This window comes from Drosophila takahashii, chromosome 2L (assembly GCF_030179915.1).
Source record: "Drosophila takahashii strain IR98-3 E-12201 chromosome 2L, DtakHiC1v2, whole genome shotgun sequence".
NCBI lineage: Eukaryota > Metazoa > Arthropoda > Insecta > Diptera > Drosophilidae > Drosophila > Drosophila takahashii.
The window spans coordinates 12686425-12702909 of NC_091678.1; the positions used below are offsets into that span (position 1 = coordinate 12686425).

Sequence of the window (16485 nt, forward strand, 5' to 3'; positions counted from 1 at the left end):
TTAAGATATTAGTGTGAGATATTTAAAAATATTATCAATTAATTATTTTTGTGAATTTTTAAATGAATATATTTGATTCGGTCAACCATAAATTTTGAAATACCGTTGTGATTTTGATTGACACAATGATAGTACATTTTAATTGCATACTTTTAGGATGAATGAAATCACGAATCGGTTATACAAATTTATTACCGGTTGCTTGTACTTTTTCATAAACAAACTTCAAAATATTTCAGAAATGTATTTTTGGGATTGAAACAAATAATTGTGCGCGTTTATAATTTGTTTAAGAAGTATCGAAAATTTCTATTATATTTATCAATAATTCTTAATTCTTCCGTTAACAAATAAAATGTCATTTATTTTACTAGACACCATTAATAATTCTGCCATCATAAAGGTGCAAGTCACTTGCGAAGTAATTGTGGGCAGTTCCTCGAGAAATCGTTGAAGTACTCGAACTTCATTTGCATGCGTCAGGCAAAACGAGGCCTTTAACTGCCGGCCAAAAAGATAATAAACCAAACAAACGAAAATCATAAAAATATACAATGCTCAAAATAAGCGAAAAATGCAGTAGGCAATGGAGCGGAGACATCGTCATCGCTGGTCTTCCGACGGCTTCCAACTGCAGTTGGCCACTTTGCCATTTTGTCGGTCAGCAGTTTCGCGCGCTGGCCAACCGGTTTCATGGCTAAAACCGTCCAAGCCCCCCCTCACCACACCTCCTTAGCCAAATTGCAACGGTTATGCAATCCGGCAGAGTTTAGTGCATTTTGGCAATTGATTTTGCCAGCCGGTTTCTTCTTTGGTCTCGCCTTTATCTTTTGTTTTATATTTTTATTTTTTCATGGCTTTGTATACAAATTTGTTTTTCTAGTTAAAAGTTTAAGCTTTAAGACTAAGAACCAAATATTTACATGACTCCTAACTTAGCGTAACAAGTTATAAAAGCTTCAGTTTCTTTTGCTTTTGCTCGAGGGCCTCGATTCTCAGGCGCTTGAAGAGCTGATGTCCCATAAATGTGCGTATCGGCAGGGGAGCCAACTTCATGAAGGCATACTGTAATTAGATAAAGTTTTAAAATTAAAATATTTAATATTGTAACTCGATTTGCACTTATTTCACTTTTTTATATTTTTTATTTACTGAAGTTACTTTTATTTTTAGAAGAATTGTAATTTAAGAGCACTAATTTAAATATTGAAAGAGAGGAAAATTCTAATTCTTCTAGGAAAAGATAAAATTGTTCAGTGGCAACACTACGTATGAGTTATATATTTTAGAGGACTCAAAACTGAACAATAAAGGCTAGCAAGGTAAGAATAGCCGTTTTATAAATTTGTAGTATAATATCTTGTTACCTGAATGCCATGAGTCCAGAAACCGTTCGTCTCGCTCGTTTTTCCCAGTGTAAAGACGGCGGAGCGGGCAAATGTGTAGGCGTTGGGGAAGAACAGACCTCCCGCCATCACCCGATCGGCGTAGGCATTCATCTTCGTCACCACAAAGTTGGGCATCACCAGCTGCACATGGATATTGTGCTCGGCCAGCTCCGCCTCCAGGCCCTTGGAAAAGTAGGTGACGAACTTCTTGCTGGCCGCATAGACGGTCATGTTGGGCAGGGGCTGCAGTTCCGAGGAGGATCCCAGGTTGACAATGGCTCCCTTGCGGCGACCAATCATCTGGGGCAGGATCTTGCGAGTGAGCATTGTAACCGATCCCATGTTGACGGTGAGCAGGTCCCACAGCAGATCCTCCGGCACCAAGTCCAGGGTCTCGGGGTGCTCGTACATCATGCCCACATTATTAACTAAAAGAATTTAAAGATTTTATTATTTTTAAAATCAAAAAAATATTTTATATTTTAGAAAAATTATGTATGTATATTATATTATTTAATACAACAAAATTTCAAAACCTTGGTACAATAAATATTATGCATTGCTCATAATAGTAAAATATTTTCTATGTTTATTCATATCAAAGCTACAGTGGCAATTAAATTCCGCTGGCCAAGATCAATGTCAAGTCTTATCGGCCAAAATGTTTATTAAAAATGCCTTGAGGCGTTCGCAAGGCTGTGGAAATGTAAATTGCTGAAGCGTTTATGAGTCTGCTTGGCCGAATAAAAATAAAACCCCAACAACAACGGCGCATCGCCTATGTACTTGAACATCGCCTAAGCCACTCTTCGCCTCGCCAATAGACCAAAAACCAGAGTCATTATAATTGCACGCAATTATTATTATTGTTTGACATTGACAGTCGCACAAGAAAGAGTCACAAAAAAATACAAAGTAGGCAAATAAAAAGCTGCTACTGTTGATTGCCGTTTGCTGTTGACAATGATGAATGTATGAATTGGTACAGTAAATATCGGTTAACAAAAAAACGTTTAAAATCTGGAGTAATGACTGCGATTAGCGAATGATTAGGCAATACATTTAAGAATATCTTTACAGAGCCCGTTTTATTATACAAATTTATGTTCAGTTTGGTAAAAAAAAAATCCCAATATTTAATTAATCTACAAATTACAAAACAAACCCTAATTAATCTTTTTATTCAGTACTTACCCAAAATGCCAACTTCAATTCCTGCCAGTTCCTTTTCAATTTGATCGTATATCTCGCGTCCCTTGGCAAAATCCACAGCAATCCACTTGGTCTTTACCTTATACTGGCTCTCTGAAAATGCATTCCGAAAATGAATCGAATACACATTGTGTACTTGTTGGTAGATAAACAATGCTTACCAATCTCATTGGTGACGGCAATCAGCTTCTCCTTAGTCCGCGAGATGAGCACCAAGTTGAGGCCCTGACGAGCGAGCTCCCTGGCATATTCCTTTCCAATGCCATCGGTGGCACCAGTTACCACTAAAGTGAAAGGAATCGAATGAAAACTTGATGAGTACAGTACAGGCGAAGGTTGCCAAAAGGAGCGGAAACCACATTTTTACAACAGTGCAGAAGAAATAATTTTTAAATGTACAACAATACAATTTTTATACCCTTGCAGAGGGTATTATGATTTCAGTCAGAAGTTTGCATCGCAGTGAAGGAGACATTTCCGACCCCATAAAGTATATATATTCTTGATCAGCATCACAAGACGAGTCGATCTAGCCATGTCCGTCTGTCCGTCTGTCCGTCCGTCTGTCCGTCTGTCCGTCCGTTTCTACGCAAACTAGTCTCTCAGTTTTAAAGCTATCGGGATGAAACTTTCGTAAAAGTCGTATTTCTATTGCAGGTAGTATATATGTCGGAACCAACCGGATCGGACAACTATATCTTATAGCTCCCATAGGAGGGATCAAAAAAAAAAAAGTAAAAAAATTCTAGCTCCGGTGTTTTTTGAAATTTTACCTTCTACTCTTGGGAATATTTTTTTTTATATATTTCTGAATTTCGGTTTTTTTGTTTTTTAAATCGGATCACTATATCATATAGCTGCCATAGGAACGGTCGAAAAACTAAATGAATATTTATGGGAAAAAAATTATATCTTTGTTGGTTTTTATTACATTCCCTTCTACTCTGGGATATGACTATTTTGAAATATTTCCAAATTTCGATTTTAATTTTTAAAAGATCGAACTACTATATCATATAGCTGTGATAGAAACGATCGAAAAACTAATGTGAAATAATAAGAAATTTAACATTTTTGCGATTTGTAAATTAATAGAATGATCTGCAAGGGTATATAAGCTTCGGTTTGCCGAAGCTAGCTTCCTTTCTTGTTCCCTTTCAAATTATAAAAATCCTTGAAATTCTTGTACTTTATTTGTATTTAATTTAATCTTAAAACATCATTTTTTAATATCATATTTTTAACTATCTATTTCATATTGTCTAGGGTCTGACATATATATTTAAGTTATTAAAGTGTTTTGGTTTATTCCTATTCGATTTTGTGAAACTTTTTATTTATTTTTTCAAGACCAATTTCGTCACTTTCTTTCGTTTACATATAGTTTTAGCAACTAAAAGACCTTTTCGAACCTAGCATTTGCCCGCTAATTAACCCACTGCATTCGACTGGGTCCGTTTTAATCACATCGCCAGTTGTCGGTTGCCGAAACCTCAGCAAATATCATGAATGGAAATGGATTTGGCCGCAAAGAAGCACTCAGAAGCAAACCGGCTAGCGTGGCAATTGCAGCAATGTTGTTGCCACTGGCAGCTGGTTATTGGTTGCCAAATATTTGTGCAACGGAAACGTGAAAACACAAATACAGCAGCAATATCAACACCGGCAACAGAAACATTTAGGAGTACAACGGCAACACCACTCGATTGTTGCGCTTGCGTGTAGCTTGATAATTGCGAATGCCGTTTATTTTGCCGAGATTTTGCACTTCGATTGGTGAGTAATCAAAACCGTTTGAAAGAGTCCATAATTCAATTAGAAAACTATGCAGAAGTCGATCACTGCTCACCCTTGAAGGTCACCCATTAATTAAGCAATAAACTAGAAGTGTTGTAGATAGTGAAATTTACAACCACGAAGAGCAGCACGAGATTTGAGTCAATGAAAGCGAAATAATTAAATAATAAAGCAAAAACAAAGCGAACGTCGAATGCGAAATAAACGTGAAAATCGCAAGCCGGTTTACGAGTTGAATGACTTTGTGTGGTCCATAAACGAAAATATAAACAAATCAAGTTGTTTGAATAATTCAATAATTGTTATGGCAAATTATTTTGAATCACTGTTGCTAAAACAAATAATAAAATTATTTTTCAGAAATTGTATTTAATTTCAATTTAATTTAGGAAAATATTTATTTTAGGGCTGGGACACCATAAAGTTCATAGTGATAAGAACATTTAACTCTACTCATGCTGACAACATAAATTTGAAGTACGAATTAGAATGATTGATTGATTTTTTATTTGGTCCAAAATGAACTTCTTAAAAAATATTGCATTAAATCAATAAATATTTTTCAATATTTTATTTTTAAAATTTCCCATTATTATTTCCCTAGGGAGCTTATAGAAAAAAGGTTCTAGTGCTAAAAGAAAAAGAATTCGAAGTCTAACGCTGACAAGTGATATTTAATTGATATTAATTCATTAAAAGAAAGTGTATATTCTAATGCTTGCGATATAATCGAACACTCTTATTGGAAATTCTAGGCCATTCTTTCAAACCATATAAATTATAACGAAAATTCATAGTGCTTACTGATTGCTTATCTTATCATAAATGGATTTTGTAACCTTTTCCATCAAACGTACAAATGGTCGGGAATATCATGCTATGTTGGTCAAAGATTTATTTGACTATAAACATTGTAATCTACATAGTACAAGTGGTACCAATACTGCATAAATCTTTATATTAAATTTCAGAAATAATAAGAACCAATTATAAAGAAATCGATAAAGATTTTTAGAATGAAGCTCACGATATTCTTATTAAAACGTACATTACTTTATTATTAGAGACATTTAAAGAATTATTATCCAATTTGTATAATATTCAGTTATAATGGGATGTGAGTTGAGCTAACGATTGCCAATTCTAGGAGGTGCTGAGTGCTTCACCATATAGCAAAACACTCCCTCCAGAAATAAGGTAAACAATTTGCATTTGTGACAGTGAAGCAACCAAAAACGCAAACCTCAAATATTGACAGACCCTTGGGGTCAGAGTATGCAAATATCTGATTGAATAACATGGAAAACATACGAGGGTATGTGCGAAATTCAGGGGTATAATGGGTTTGATTTTACAATCGAAGCACTTACCTGCCCACTGTCCAAATTTCTCCACCAAAGTCTTTGGCAATTGTGGCTGGAAGAAGGGTTCCAGAACAGCCTTGATGATGCTGATCAAGGACTTCAGGTTGTCGTACAGGAATGCGGCTATGGTGAGCGATCCCACTATATAGATGGCTGCGGAGATCAGCTGCCAAATAAACGCCATCCTCAGCAGCGTGTAAATGCTCACTTCCAGAACTGGCTGCATGGTTAAGAGAGTTTCTGTTTATATAGTCAGTCCCATAGGCCGACTTTCGGTCGGTGATAAGAGCAAATACAAGTAAATCGGTTGTGGAACTTATGCTTATCACTACACGCCCGTGCCGATTATTTATTGTTTCGTTGAGAATTACTATGGTACCGATTTTTAATCGCCCGACTTTAGCACTATCGAGCTGTCTGTCTGACTTTTTTCCCGGAGCAACAAGTTGCAGGTCTGAGCGCCAATCACGCACTGAAACTGAACACTTGGAGCCGCGGCTTCGGTTTTTTCGGGCTCTCGGTTTTCGGATTTTCAGTTTCGGATCTGGTCTTCAACAAGCAACTGTTGTAAAAAAACAAAAACAGCGACTTAAAGCGGAAAGGCCACTGCAGTTGGGTTTCTTTTCCGCGGTTTTACTCAGCTTTTGTCGGTTCATTATTTCATAAAAGTGTAAATTTAATTTTGTTGCCTTTTACTGCGGCCTAAAGATGTTGAAAAACTACGTGGTGTCCGGGGCTGGGTGAATTATTTGACATTTAATTGCCCCGAAAGAAATGACCCCCTTTCCGAAGTCTTGGAATTTTTACCCGTAGATTTACATATTTCCTTAGTGCATAATCAGCTTACTAGCGGTGTATAACTAATTGCAAACAATTAAGCAAAAGATGCGTCAAATTGTCTTTTGTCATGCAATGACCCCTGTCATCTGAGACAGATTACTTGTACTGATTTTCCCTTACCCCGTCATTTTCATGTCGCTAAATGCTATGCGAATGATACAGTTTTCGAGAAATAATTACTGTATTATTTTATGGCACTTTACTGAAAGGATTCGTGATTTGTTTAATTAAAAAATATTATATATTAGAGAATATTATAATATTATTTATTTTATACTGGAAAAATCTTTTTTGGGCGAAACAAATGTTTAAAAACCGCTTGAACTTTAAACAACAATAAAACCTTTTATATCTTTGATGTAATTGATTGTAATTTTCCAATATTTTATTTACTCTGTAAATTTTATACAGTGCCCTTTTTTGTTTTGATATTTTTTAATACAGTTTTGCCTCATTAGCTTTTACAATTTCCATGCCATAAGTTGTGCTTATCAGCAAAGCAAAATTGCATTTCCGAACAAACAAGCGAAACAAACGTATCAGTAATTTTTAGTGACACAATAAGAGCTTTAGTCGGTCTTAATATTTTAAACACTGTTTCTCTCTTTTCGGTATAAAAACGCTATCCGAAAATGAATATCTTCGGTAATTTGAGCCAAAGTTCAGCCATTAAGTAAATATTAAGGCTAATGGCAATCGGAAATGACTGACAAACTACTGAGGTGTGAATATATCCCACCATTATTCCGCATGGTGATATGCCTTTCTTCTGTCTGGTGTTTTTATTTTACGACTTGATTAATTGTTACGATAAAATATTACTACCCAAATCAAAAAGTTTACTAAATGAAAAGGTCATTCTGGTCATCGCTACAATTTTCCGGTTGTTGATCACCTGTTTGGTTTTAATTCCCAAAAAAAAAATTCCAGACGTTATTCGACAGCTAATTTGTTTATTAAAAGCAACGTTCCACATATCGAAAATATCAAACTTTTATTTAATAACTTCAATCATAAACTTACATGCTGTTAACGAACAAAGCTACTGAAGTTCCCAAAACGCTATAAATAAAATCAATACTTTAAGTGGGACGCGCTGTCCCTTACCGCCTGACCAGCTGAATATTTTTTCCAGACTGAAGAACATGGCGGGAAAAGTTCATCGAGGAAGTCGAAAAGCTTTCCACGAAAAGTTCTAAATGTAAGTATTGTTGTCATTTTGGCTATTTTCACGTTATTATTGGCTTGTTTTAAAAGAAAAATATTAAGGGAATTCTCTTGGAAACCGGCCCCACAAACGAAATTTTGTGTCATATTTTTCAAAAGCGAACACAAAACGGTTGGACAAAAGAATTTTTTTAAGTAAAGTGATTTTTGCGCTTTTTTATAAACTTGAAAACGATTTTTATTTATAGTTCTATAATTTTGTTGTCACAAGATGTCGAATTTATAGTAAATTCTTGCTTGCTTATTTGTTTGTTGTTTTTACAAAAGGTTTTTCGATTTTTTAAATTAAAACCAAGCCTTAAAATAAAGACTTACGGCTAGGAACCATATATTTATAGGACTCCTTAGCTAGTTTAATATGTTACGAAAGGTCCAGTTTCTTTTGCTTTTGCTCGAGGGCCACGAGTCTCAATCGGTTGAAAAGTCTATGAGTAAAGTATGTGCGTATAGGCTCGGGAGCTAGCTTCATGAAAGCGTACTGAAATTAGAGAGAGTTTAATATTTTTATCAGTATTTAGAACAAATTATTATTTCCCTTAAATCGAATTATATTAAATCACTCAACTAACAAATTTCTTTATAGTAATAGTATAATAGTAAAACGCACCTGAACTGCATGTGTCCAAAATCCGTTTGTATCGTTCGTTTTTCCCAGAGTAAAGACGGCAGAGCGGGCATAAGTATATGCGTTGGGGAAAAACAGACCTTCCTGGATCACCTTTTCGGCATAGGCATTCATATTGGTTCTCACAAAGCCGGGCTTCACCAACTGGACATGGATATTGTGCTCGGAAACCTCCGCCTCCAGGCCCTTGGAAAAGAAGGTCATGAACTTTTTGCTGGCCGCATAGACGGTCAAGTTGGGCATAGGCTGCAGTTCCGAGGAGGATCCTAGGTTGACAATGGCACCCTTGCGGCGGGCAATCATCTGGGGCAGGATCTTGCGGGTGAGCATGGTAACTGATCCCATGTTAACGATGAGGAGGTTCCACAGCACGTCCTCCGGCACCCGATCAAAGGTCTCGGGTTCAAAGATCATGCCCACATTGTTAACTGTAAAGATTTAATGCGGGGTTCTTGAATTATAATTTTAAAAATATTTAAAAAATTTCACTATGCAATAATAATGTGTATTATTAATATTATTTATATATTAAGAAAAAATTAAATATATATGTTTAATCCTTAATTACCCAAAATGTCAACGTCAATTCCAACCAGTTCTTTTTCTATGTGCTCGTACACCTCGCGTCCTTTGGTGAAATCTGCAACAATCCACTTGATCTTCACTTTGTACTGGCTTTCTGAAAAGGCATTTAAAAAGTGGATAAATACACATTGTGTACTTGTTGGTAGATAAACAATCCTTACCAATCTCATTGGTGACGGCAATCAGCTTTTCCTTCGTCCGCGAGATGAGCACCAAGTTGACACCCTGACGAGCCAGCTCCCTGGCATATTCCTTCCCAATGCCATCGGTGGCACCAGTGACCACTAAAGGGAGTGGAATAAAATTAAAACTTGATGATTACAGCGCAGGCCAAAAATTAAAAGAGATAACTACTCATGCTGACAATATGAATTTAAATTGAAAGTTAGAATGATTGGTTATTTTGTTATCTAATCGAAAATTTATATTCATCTGTAAACAATGTTCAATAAAGGCAAATCATGGTGAATTTGAGAAAATTTAAGAAAGCTTACCATATCATCGTGGGAAATCAAAATTACAAAGAGATTGCTAGTCATGCTGACAACTAAATATAAACTGATCTTGACTAAGTTTTAGTAAATAAAAGAAAATGCTAATATTAAAGCCTGCAATATACTCGAACATTCTGATAAGAAATTCTGGCCATTCTTTCAAGCTAAATAATTTATAGTAATAAGTCATGTTGTTTACGGATTGCTCATCTTATCATAAATGTATACTGTAACTTTTTACATCAAGCTCACTGCGTAGTCGGGTGCCAGGACTATCAGATACCCGTCACTAAGCTAAAGGGTGTGCGAGGGAGATGGAGATATAAAACTTTGATTTGAAAATTTTCTTCTACATTTCGATAGGTATTGATAAAAACAATAAAACTGCATTTTACTTTTAAGGGGGTTGTGGGCGTTTGAGGGGGCGTGGCCCTCGGCTGAAACAAACTTGCGTTGCGTAGGAAGCCCAAGAATATGTGTGGGTAATACCAACTTTCTAGCTTTTGTAGTTTTCGAGATCTCAGCGTTCATCCGGACAGACATACGGACAGTCGGACATGGCTAGTGATCCTGATCAAGAATTCCTATACTTTATAGGGTCGGAAATGCTTCCTTCTAGATGTTACATACTTTTGCACGAATACTATATACCCTTTTTCTCTACGAGTAACGGGTATAAAAACTACTCAAATCGATTAATATAAATTACAATATATATTACAAAAGTTTTTGGAGTTATTAACCCATTTCTATATGTGAGTTAAGCTAATGATTGCCAAGAGGTGCTGAGTGATTCTTCATATAGCAAAACACTCCCTCAATAAATATGGTAAGCGAAATGCATTTGTGACAGTGAAGCAAACCTCTAATATTAGCAGACCCTTGGGGTGATAGTATGTAAATATCTGATTAAATAACAAGGAAAACACATAGAGATATTAAATGATCGATTTTACAATCGAGGCACTCACCTGCCCATTGTCCAAATTTCTCCACCAAGGTCTTTGGCAATTGCGGCTGGAAGAAGGGTGCCAGGACACCCTTGATGATGCTGAACAAGGACTTCAAGTTGTCGTACAGGTATGCGGCTGTAGTGAGCGAACCCACTGTATAAATAACCGCGGAGATCCAAATAAACGCCATCCTTAGTAGAGTGCAAGGGCTCACTTCCAGAACTGGCTAAATGGTTAAGAGAGTTCTCTTTATATAGGAAAAACAAGCCGGCTTTTGGTCGATGATAAGAGCGAATTGAAGAGCTTGTGGAACCTATGCTTATCACTGCACACCTGTGCTAATTATTTATAGTTTCTACTATTACTATACTAACTACTATTGCTGTCGGTCTGTACCTTTATTTCCCGAAGCAACAAGTTGCAGGTCGGAACGCCGATCACGATTTCAATCACGAACTGAACAGTTAAGCTTTTGGTTTTTGTCTTCAATAAGCAACGGTTATAAATGGACAAATTTTAATTTAAATTAAACAAGGGAATATAGGAGCTTTAGTCAGTTCTTACATTTTAAACAATATTTGCTCTTTTATATATAGAAACACTTTTCGAAAATTAGAGGTACAATTTAACTAATGTATTTAGCCATTGGTTAATTGCAATCGAAAATGTCACACAAACTACTGAGGTGTTAATAACTTCCACAACTAATCTCGTGTAGACTTTTTTAGTCTGTGTAGCTATGATAAAATTTCTGGTAGTCAAATATAATTTTACTGACGAGCATGGCGGGAAATGTTCATCGAGAAAGTTAAAGAGCTTTCCACAAAAAGTTCTAAATGTAAGTATCCTTGTCATAAAAGCGGTTTTCACGTATTAACGTGAAATGAAATATTGCCGTATTTTAAGGGAAAACATATGGGGAATTCTCTGGTCTGGTATAAACGGGATTTTAACGCCATATACATATTTTGTAATTTTAATACTATTCATGGTAAAGGAAACACAGGGGTGTCCCATATAGAGTTTACCCCTATAAGTAGGAAACATTTTTCAGCTGAAAATCATTGAGAAACTACATTAAGAAAAACTTTAAAAACAATTGATGATAAAATTCAAAACTTTTTTTATTTTACATTTTCATAATTTTCTTATCAAAACAAGTATTTTTAAGGAAAGCATTTTCGTTTTTATTTTATTAAAGCCAAGCCTTAAAATTAAGACTTTTAATGACTAAGAACCAAATATTAACTTGACTTCTAGTCCCAACATAGCCTCAAAAGTTACAACAGGTCCGGTTTCTTTTGTTTTTGCTCGAGCCTTGCAAGGCTCATTCGCTTGAAAAGTCTATGGAAAACGTATGTGAGTATCGGCTGGGGAGCCAGCTTTGCGATTGCGTACTGTAATTAGAGAGAGTATTATTTGTAATATGTTCTAACATTTTTAGATGTTTAGAAATACGCACCTGAACCGAATGGGTCCAGAAACCGTTCGTCTCGCTCGTTTTTCCCAGTGTAAAGACGGCGGAGCGGGAAAAGGTATAGGCTTTGGGGAAAAGCAGCCCTTCCTGGATCACCTTACTGGCCGAGGCAGTCATATTGGTTCTCACAAAGCCGGGCATCACCAGCTGGACATGGATATTGTGCTCGGCCACCTCCGCCTCCAGGCCCTTGGAAAAGAAGGTCATGAACTTCTTGCTGGCCGCATAAACGGTCATGTAGGGGAAGGGCTGCAGTTCCGAGGAGGATCCCAGGTTGACAATGGCACCCTTGCGGCGGGCAATCATCTGGGGAAGAATCTTGCGGGTGAGCATGGTAACCGATCCCATGTTGACGGTGAGAAGATCCCACAGCAGATCCTCCGGAATCTGATCAAAGGTATCGGATTCAATGGCCATGCCCACATTGTTTACTGTAAAAATGTAAGGCTTTTATTATTTTCATAATCGAACCAAACAACTCTAATAATTTTTAAAACATTTATCAAAATTTACCACCAAATGGGGTTTATAATCTGATGTGATATTAAAAAAAAATAAATACTATTTATATATTAAGAAACATTTTAATTTATCTTTTGAATCCATACTTACCCAAAATGCCAACGTCAATTCCAACCAGTTCTTTTTCTATGTGATCGTACGCCTCGCGTCCCTTGGCGAAATCTGCAACAATCCACTTGATCTTCACTTTGTATTGGCTTTCTAAAACGGCATATTGAAAACAAATAAATACTCATTTTGTAGTTGTTGATAGATAAACAAGGCTCACCAATCTCATTGGAGACAGCAATCAGCTTTTCCTTCGTCCTCGAAATGAGTACCAAGTTGAGACCCTGACGAGCGAGTTCCCTGGCGTATTCCTTTCCAATGCCATCGGTAGCACCAGTCACCACTAAAGTAGATGAAATAAAATTAAATTTGATGATTATAAAGAAAAATATACTCGCATGCGAAAAGACTATATATATAGTCGGCTGCCCAAACCCTAAAATAATTCATATCAGCATTTAAGAGTACAAAGAAAGTATAAACAACAAACCACAACATTTCTAGTGATATGAAAATGGAAATAGATAGCTACTCATGCTGACAATATTAATTTAAATAAATCATTTGAATGATTGGTCAATTTTTTTTCTTATCGAAAGTGTATATTCACAAGTATATCCATAAAAATTTTAACGATGTTAAATATAGGTATTTATTCTATCACCCTGGAAATCAAGAATTTTCAAGTGATGTGGAAATGCTGATCTGGATTAAGTTTTAGTAAAAAGAAGAAAATGTTAATAAAATATCCGTACAAATCGATTATTCTTATTCTTTGTATTTCTGTAAATTGATTTATTCTAGACATTAACAAAAATAAATAATAAATTATTGATTTTTAAATCGAAAAACTTACCTGCCCATTGACCGAATTTCTCCACCAAAGACCTTGGCAATTGTGGCTGAAAGAAGGGTTCCAGAACAGCCTTGATGATGCTGATCAAGGACTTCAGGTTGTCGTACAGGAATGCGGCTATGGTGAGCGATCCCACTATATAGATGGCCGCGGAGATCAGCTGCCAAATAAACGCCATCCTGAGCAGCGTGTAAATGCTCACTTCCAAAACTGGCTGCGTAAGTAAGAGAATTCTCTTTATATAGTAAAAAACAAGCCGACTTTCTGTCGGTGATAAGAGCGAATTGAAGAGGTTGTAGAACCTATGCTTATCATTTAACGACTTTGTTGGTTATTTGTTGTTTCATCGAGAATTACTGTTATACCTATTTATAATTGCCAAACTTTCGCTGTATCGCTCTGTCATTTTACCTACCAAGATGCAAGCAACGGTTCTAACAATGATTTGATTTTTCTTTCTCAAAAGACAATATGCTGTGAACTTAAGGGTTTTTTCTTAAACCTTTAATTTATTTCAACAAAATTTTAATGAAAAAGATATTAATAATATTATTATTTTGTTTTTAAATTGGTTTTTTTTACTCGCTGTTTGACTAGGTTAAATTAAGTTGTATTTGTTTTCTGTTACAAAAAAGAATATCTTTGGCAATCCGAATAAACGTTTTTAAGCGAATGTGTATATTTATGAACCAAAACTTAAAATAAAGAGGGAAATAAAGATATTTTGTTTGGCCAAAATCGCGGCAACTATGGTCGATCCCCTCCTTCAACTTTATATAATAAATAAATAATTATAATAACATTTTATTTGTGAAGCATTAACCACATATTATTTTAAATTATTATCAGTACAACTAAAATGAACACATAAAAAGCTTTTAAAATATGGAACTGCTTTTAGTAAAGGCACGAACCAAATGCAACCCCGCTAAAAAGTGTGCTATTTCATATTGAAAAAATACAATTTTAGAAATAGAACACTTTAAATACGAATTGGACCGTTAAAAAAAAAGCATTTTTGTCTCTTTAAGTTGTATTTACAATTTTTTATAATGTTACTGCTTTTTAGGCTTATCCGATATTTTGCGGAAAACTTTAAAGGCGGCATAAGTACGAGCTCGCCAGGTGAATGCGGTGGCCACGGCATTTTGGACATGGTGCCACAGGTAACCGGGAGTTTCGTCCACTCCATCTCGCAGCTGATCCACCGCACTCTTGGCGTAAGTCGATGCCGATGGGATGAACAGACCTCCCTTCATGATCTGCCTAGAGTAAGAATTGATCTTGGTCACCACAAAGTTGGGGGACAGCAGCTGCACATGGATTCCGAATGGCTTGGCCTCGTGATACAGGGCCAAAGTTAAACTGCGGGTGTACGCCTTCGAGGCGGCATAGTAGGCTCCATAGGGCAGGGGCTGCAGTTCCGTTCCGGAACTAACATTCACAATGGCCCCCCGGATCTTGGCGGCCTTCATGCGTTGGAAGAAGATCCTGGACAACTGGGAAACAGCCACCACATTGGTGTCGATTATATTCTGGGTCGCCTCCTGGCTCCATTTGAGAATGGATGACGGGGTGCCGGAACCAACGTTGTTTACTGTGAATTTATAGATTAATATATTAGATTGTAATAGTATATACAACATATATATATATAAACCTACCAAGTATAGAAATGGGTACATTGGCTGTTTCCTTTTCTATATGCTCATAGACCTGCGAGCCCTTGGTAAAATCAGCAATCACTATTTTTGTCTCCACACCAGAACCTCCTTCTGCTGAAATATAATGTAAGAAAGATATATATTAATATTTAGTATTTGTTCCAAGTTCAAAAAAATCTTTTGGCTGAAAATCCATCGCATGGCTTTCCCAAATTGTTATAATAGAGAGGAATCACAGTCAAAAAAGTAATAAATATTAAATACCATAATCATTAATCTTTGACAACTTCATCGTTGCTCTAATTGAATATGATTACTGATTATTCTCTTATATTTTAGTGATAAGGTAAGCGCTGTAATAAAATACCTCATGTTAGGTAAATGCATTTGATAGGTATAATAATCTCATTGATTTTTCCAGTATTTTTTCGGACTATGGAAATTAACAAAAATGTAATAGTCATTCCAGCCCGTTGTTAATCATTATTTTGTAATCTCAGAACATTTCCTAATCTCCCTACCACTTGACTTACCAATTTCCTTGGCCACCGCCTGGAGTTTCTCCTCACTTCTGGCGATCAGGACCACATTGATGTTCTGTCTGGCCAGTTCCTTGGCATATTCCTTGCCGATTCCATCGCTGGCTCCCGTGACAGCAGCCCAATTTCCATAACGCTCCTTAAGAGTGGGTCTTGTATCGCTGAAATACCTGAGTTTTAGCAATTTGTACGGCGTTCTTAGCTGCTCGTAGAGATAAGAGGCCAGGGCATAGAAGCCAATAAAGACTAGAAACGTTGATAAGGCACACGACATTTTACCGATTATTTCTGAAAATTTAATCGACTTGTCGAGCAGAGAGAACGTGTGTGCGATTCGGTCGACTCCCTCAAACGGACTGTGGTCACGGAGCAAATTGCACACTTTTCGCCGGACAGGGCGATGAATTTAAATGCCGTGAATTAATAGAAGTCCGAGCTATCAAAAGGTGTTCGACTTGCCGTTAAAAATGCGGCAAAAGATTAAAATTTGTATCATAATACGTGCGATCCGTTATGGTTTGGTTAATGGTTTAACACTCTGTCGGCCTGTAAATGGTCAAATTAAAAAACGCACATCCATTTATTTCGGTGCATTACACTGGACATATTTGTGCAAGGTCGTGATTTTGCAGCATTAGCCAATGGGGCTCAAATATCAGCTAGGCCAAATAGAGCAAGTGAAAGTAGGTAATAAACTTACGAATATAATATAAAGTCGACTGATTTATAGTCCCATTTGGAGAGATTAGGATTTTCTTAATAAGTTAAATATTACCTGAAAAAAATATTATTAATAACAAATATATATAATAGTGTTAGAAATACTTGGAGCATTGAGTTTACATATATTTAAAATATAAATACATTTGTTTGTTTAGTTCCTTTCTCTTTATC

General features: G+C 36.2%; 4 protein-coding genes and 1 long non-coding RNA gene across 8 annotated transcripts; 1 reads left to right on the plus strand and 4 right to left on the minus strand.

Annotated features, from left to right (window-relative positions):
* Positions 1 to 803: 803 nt before the first annotated feature.
* On the minus strand, positions 804 to 7732 carry LOC108068834 (hydroxysteroid dehydrogenase-like protein 1). Of its 2 annotated transcripts, XM_070216589.1 has the most exons (6): positions 7625 to 7732; positions 5768 to 5981; positions 2762 to 2884; positions 2583 to 2693; positions 1368 to 1816; positions 804 to 1065 (listed from the first exon to the last, which is right to left on the minus strand). In XM_070216589.1, the coding sequence occupies exons 2-6, from the start codon at positions 5943 to 5945 to the stop codon at positions 949 to 951; spliced, it is 978 nt and encodes a 325-aa protein (XP_070072690.1). In that variant the 5' UTR covers positions 5946 to 5981; positions 7625 to 7732; the 3' UTR covers positions 804 to 948. The 2 variants fall into 2 exon arrangements, with proteins under 2 accessions (XP_070072690.1, XP_017014136.2); XM_017158647.3 differs by lacking the exon at positions 7625 to 7732 and having other exon boundaries at positions 5768 to 6296.
* Positions 7063 to 8624, plus strand: LOC138913321 (uncharacterized). Of its 3 annotated transcripts, none has more exons than XR_011418982.1 (3): positions 7063 to 7323; positions 7737 to 7802; positions 8484 to 8624. It is a non-coding gene; the product is annotated as an uncharacterized lncRNA (long non-coding RNA). The 3 variants fall into 3 exon arrangements; XR_011418984.1 differs by having other exon boundaries at positions 7063 to 7246; XR_011418983.1 differs by having other exon boundaries at positions 7068 to 7246; positions 7565 to 7802.
* LOC108068772 (hydroxysteroid dehydrogenase-like protein 1) lies at positions 7991 to 10711 on the minus strand. Its single transcript, XM_017158526.3, has 5 exons — positions 10504 to 10711; positions 9200 to 9322; positions 9022 to 9132; positions 8436 to 8881; positions 7991 to 8306 (listed from the first exon to the last, which is right to left on the minus strand). Exons 1-5 carry the CDS (start codon positions 10673 to 10675, stop codon positions 8190 to 8192), a joined length of 969 nt encoding a protein of 322 aa, XP_017014015.2. The 5' UTR covers positions 10676 to 10711; the 3' UTR covers positions 7991 to 8189.
* Positions 10712 to 11752: 1041 nt separating this feature from the next.
* Positions 11753 to 13600, minus strand: LOC108068775 (hydroxysteroid dehydrogenase-like protein 1). The gene is made up of 5 exons (XM_017158529.2): positions 13389 to 13600; positions 12753 to 12875; positions 12575 to 12685; positions 11948 to 12393; positions 11753 to 11882 (listed from the first exon to the last, which is right to left on the minus strand). The coding sequence occupies exons 1-5, from the start codon at positions 13564 to 13566 to the stop codon at positions 11766 to 11768; spliced, it is 975 nt and encodes a 324-aa protein (XP_017014018.2). The 5' UTR covers positions 13567 to 13600; the 3' UTR covers positions 11753 to 11765.
* A 576-nt stretch (positions 13601 to 14176) lies between these two features.
* On the minus strand, positions 14177 to 15960 carry LOC108068764 (hydroxysteroid dehydrogenase-like protein 1). Its single transcript, XM_017158514.3, has 3 exons — positions 15586 to 15960; positions 15053 to 15166; positions 14177 to 14985 (listed from the first exon to the last, which is right to left on the minus strand). Exons 1-3 carry the CDS (start codon positions 15863 to 15865, stop codon positions 14444 to 14446), a joined length of 936 nt encoding a protein of 311 aa, XP_017014003.2. The 5' UTR covers positions 15866 to 15960; the 3' UTR covers positions 14177 to 14443.
* Between the last annotated feature and the right edge of the window lie 525 nt (positions 15961 to 16485).

Bases quoted from the DNA above. Each gene is read 5' to 3' on its own strand.
- LOC108068772 (XM_017158526.3), bottom strand. From the start codon at position 10,675: ATGGCGTTTATTTGGATCTCCGCGGTTATTTATACAGTGGGTTCGCTC. The intron at 9,323-10,503 runs GTGAGTGCCTCG...CACTCCCTTTAG, and splicing joins GAAATTTGGACAATGGGCAG to TGGTCACTGGTGCCACCGAT. The intron at 9,133-9,199 runs GTAAGGATTGTT...ATGCCTTTTCAG, and splicing joins TGCCGTCACCAATGAGATTG to AAAGCCAGTACAAAGTGAAG.
- LOC108068834 (XM_017158647.3), bottom strand. From the start codon at position 5,987: ATGCAGCCAGTTCTGGAAGTGAGCATTTACACGCTGCTGAGGATGGCG. The intron at 2,885-5,767 runs GTAAGTGCTTCG...CTTTCACTTTAG, and splicing joins GAAATTTGGACAGTGGGCAG to TGGTAACTGGTGCCACCGAT. The intron at 1,066-1,367 runs GTAACAAGATAT...ATCTAATTACAG, and splicing joins TCTGGACTCATGGCATTCAG to TATGCCTTCATGAAGTTGGC.
- LOC108068764 (XM_017158514.3), bottom strand. From the start codon at position 15,865: ATGTCGTGTGCCTTATCAACGTTTCTAGTCTTTATTGGCTTCTATGCC. The intron at 15,167-15,585 runs GTAAGTCAAGTG...ATTATATTTCAG, and splicing joins GGCGGTGGCCAAGGAAATTG to CAGAAGGAGGTTCTGGTGTG. The intron at 14,986-15,052 runs GTAGGTTTATAT...ATAAATTCACAG, and splicing joins TGTACCCATTTCTATACTTG to TAAACAACGTTGGTTCCGGC.
- LOC108068775 (XM_017158529.2), bottom strand. From the start codon at position 13,566: ATGGCGTTTATTTGGCAGCTGATCTCCGCGGCCATCTATATAGTGGGA. The intron at 12,394-12,574 runs GTAAGTATGGAT...ACATTTTTACAG, and splicing joins AATTGACGTTGGCATTTTGG to TAAACAATGTGGGCATGGCC. The intron at 11,883-11,947 runs GTGCGTATTTCT...CTCTAATTACAG, and splicing joins TCTGGACCCATTCGGTTCAG to TACGCAATCGCAAAGCTGGC.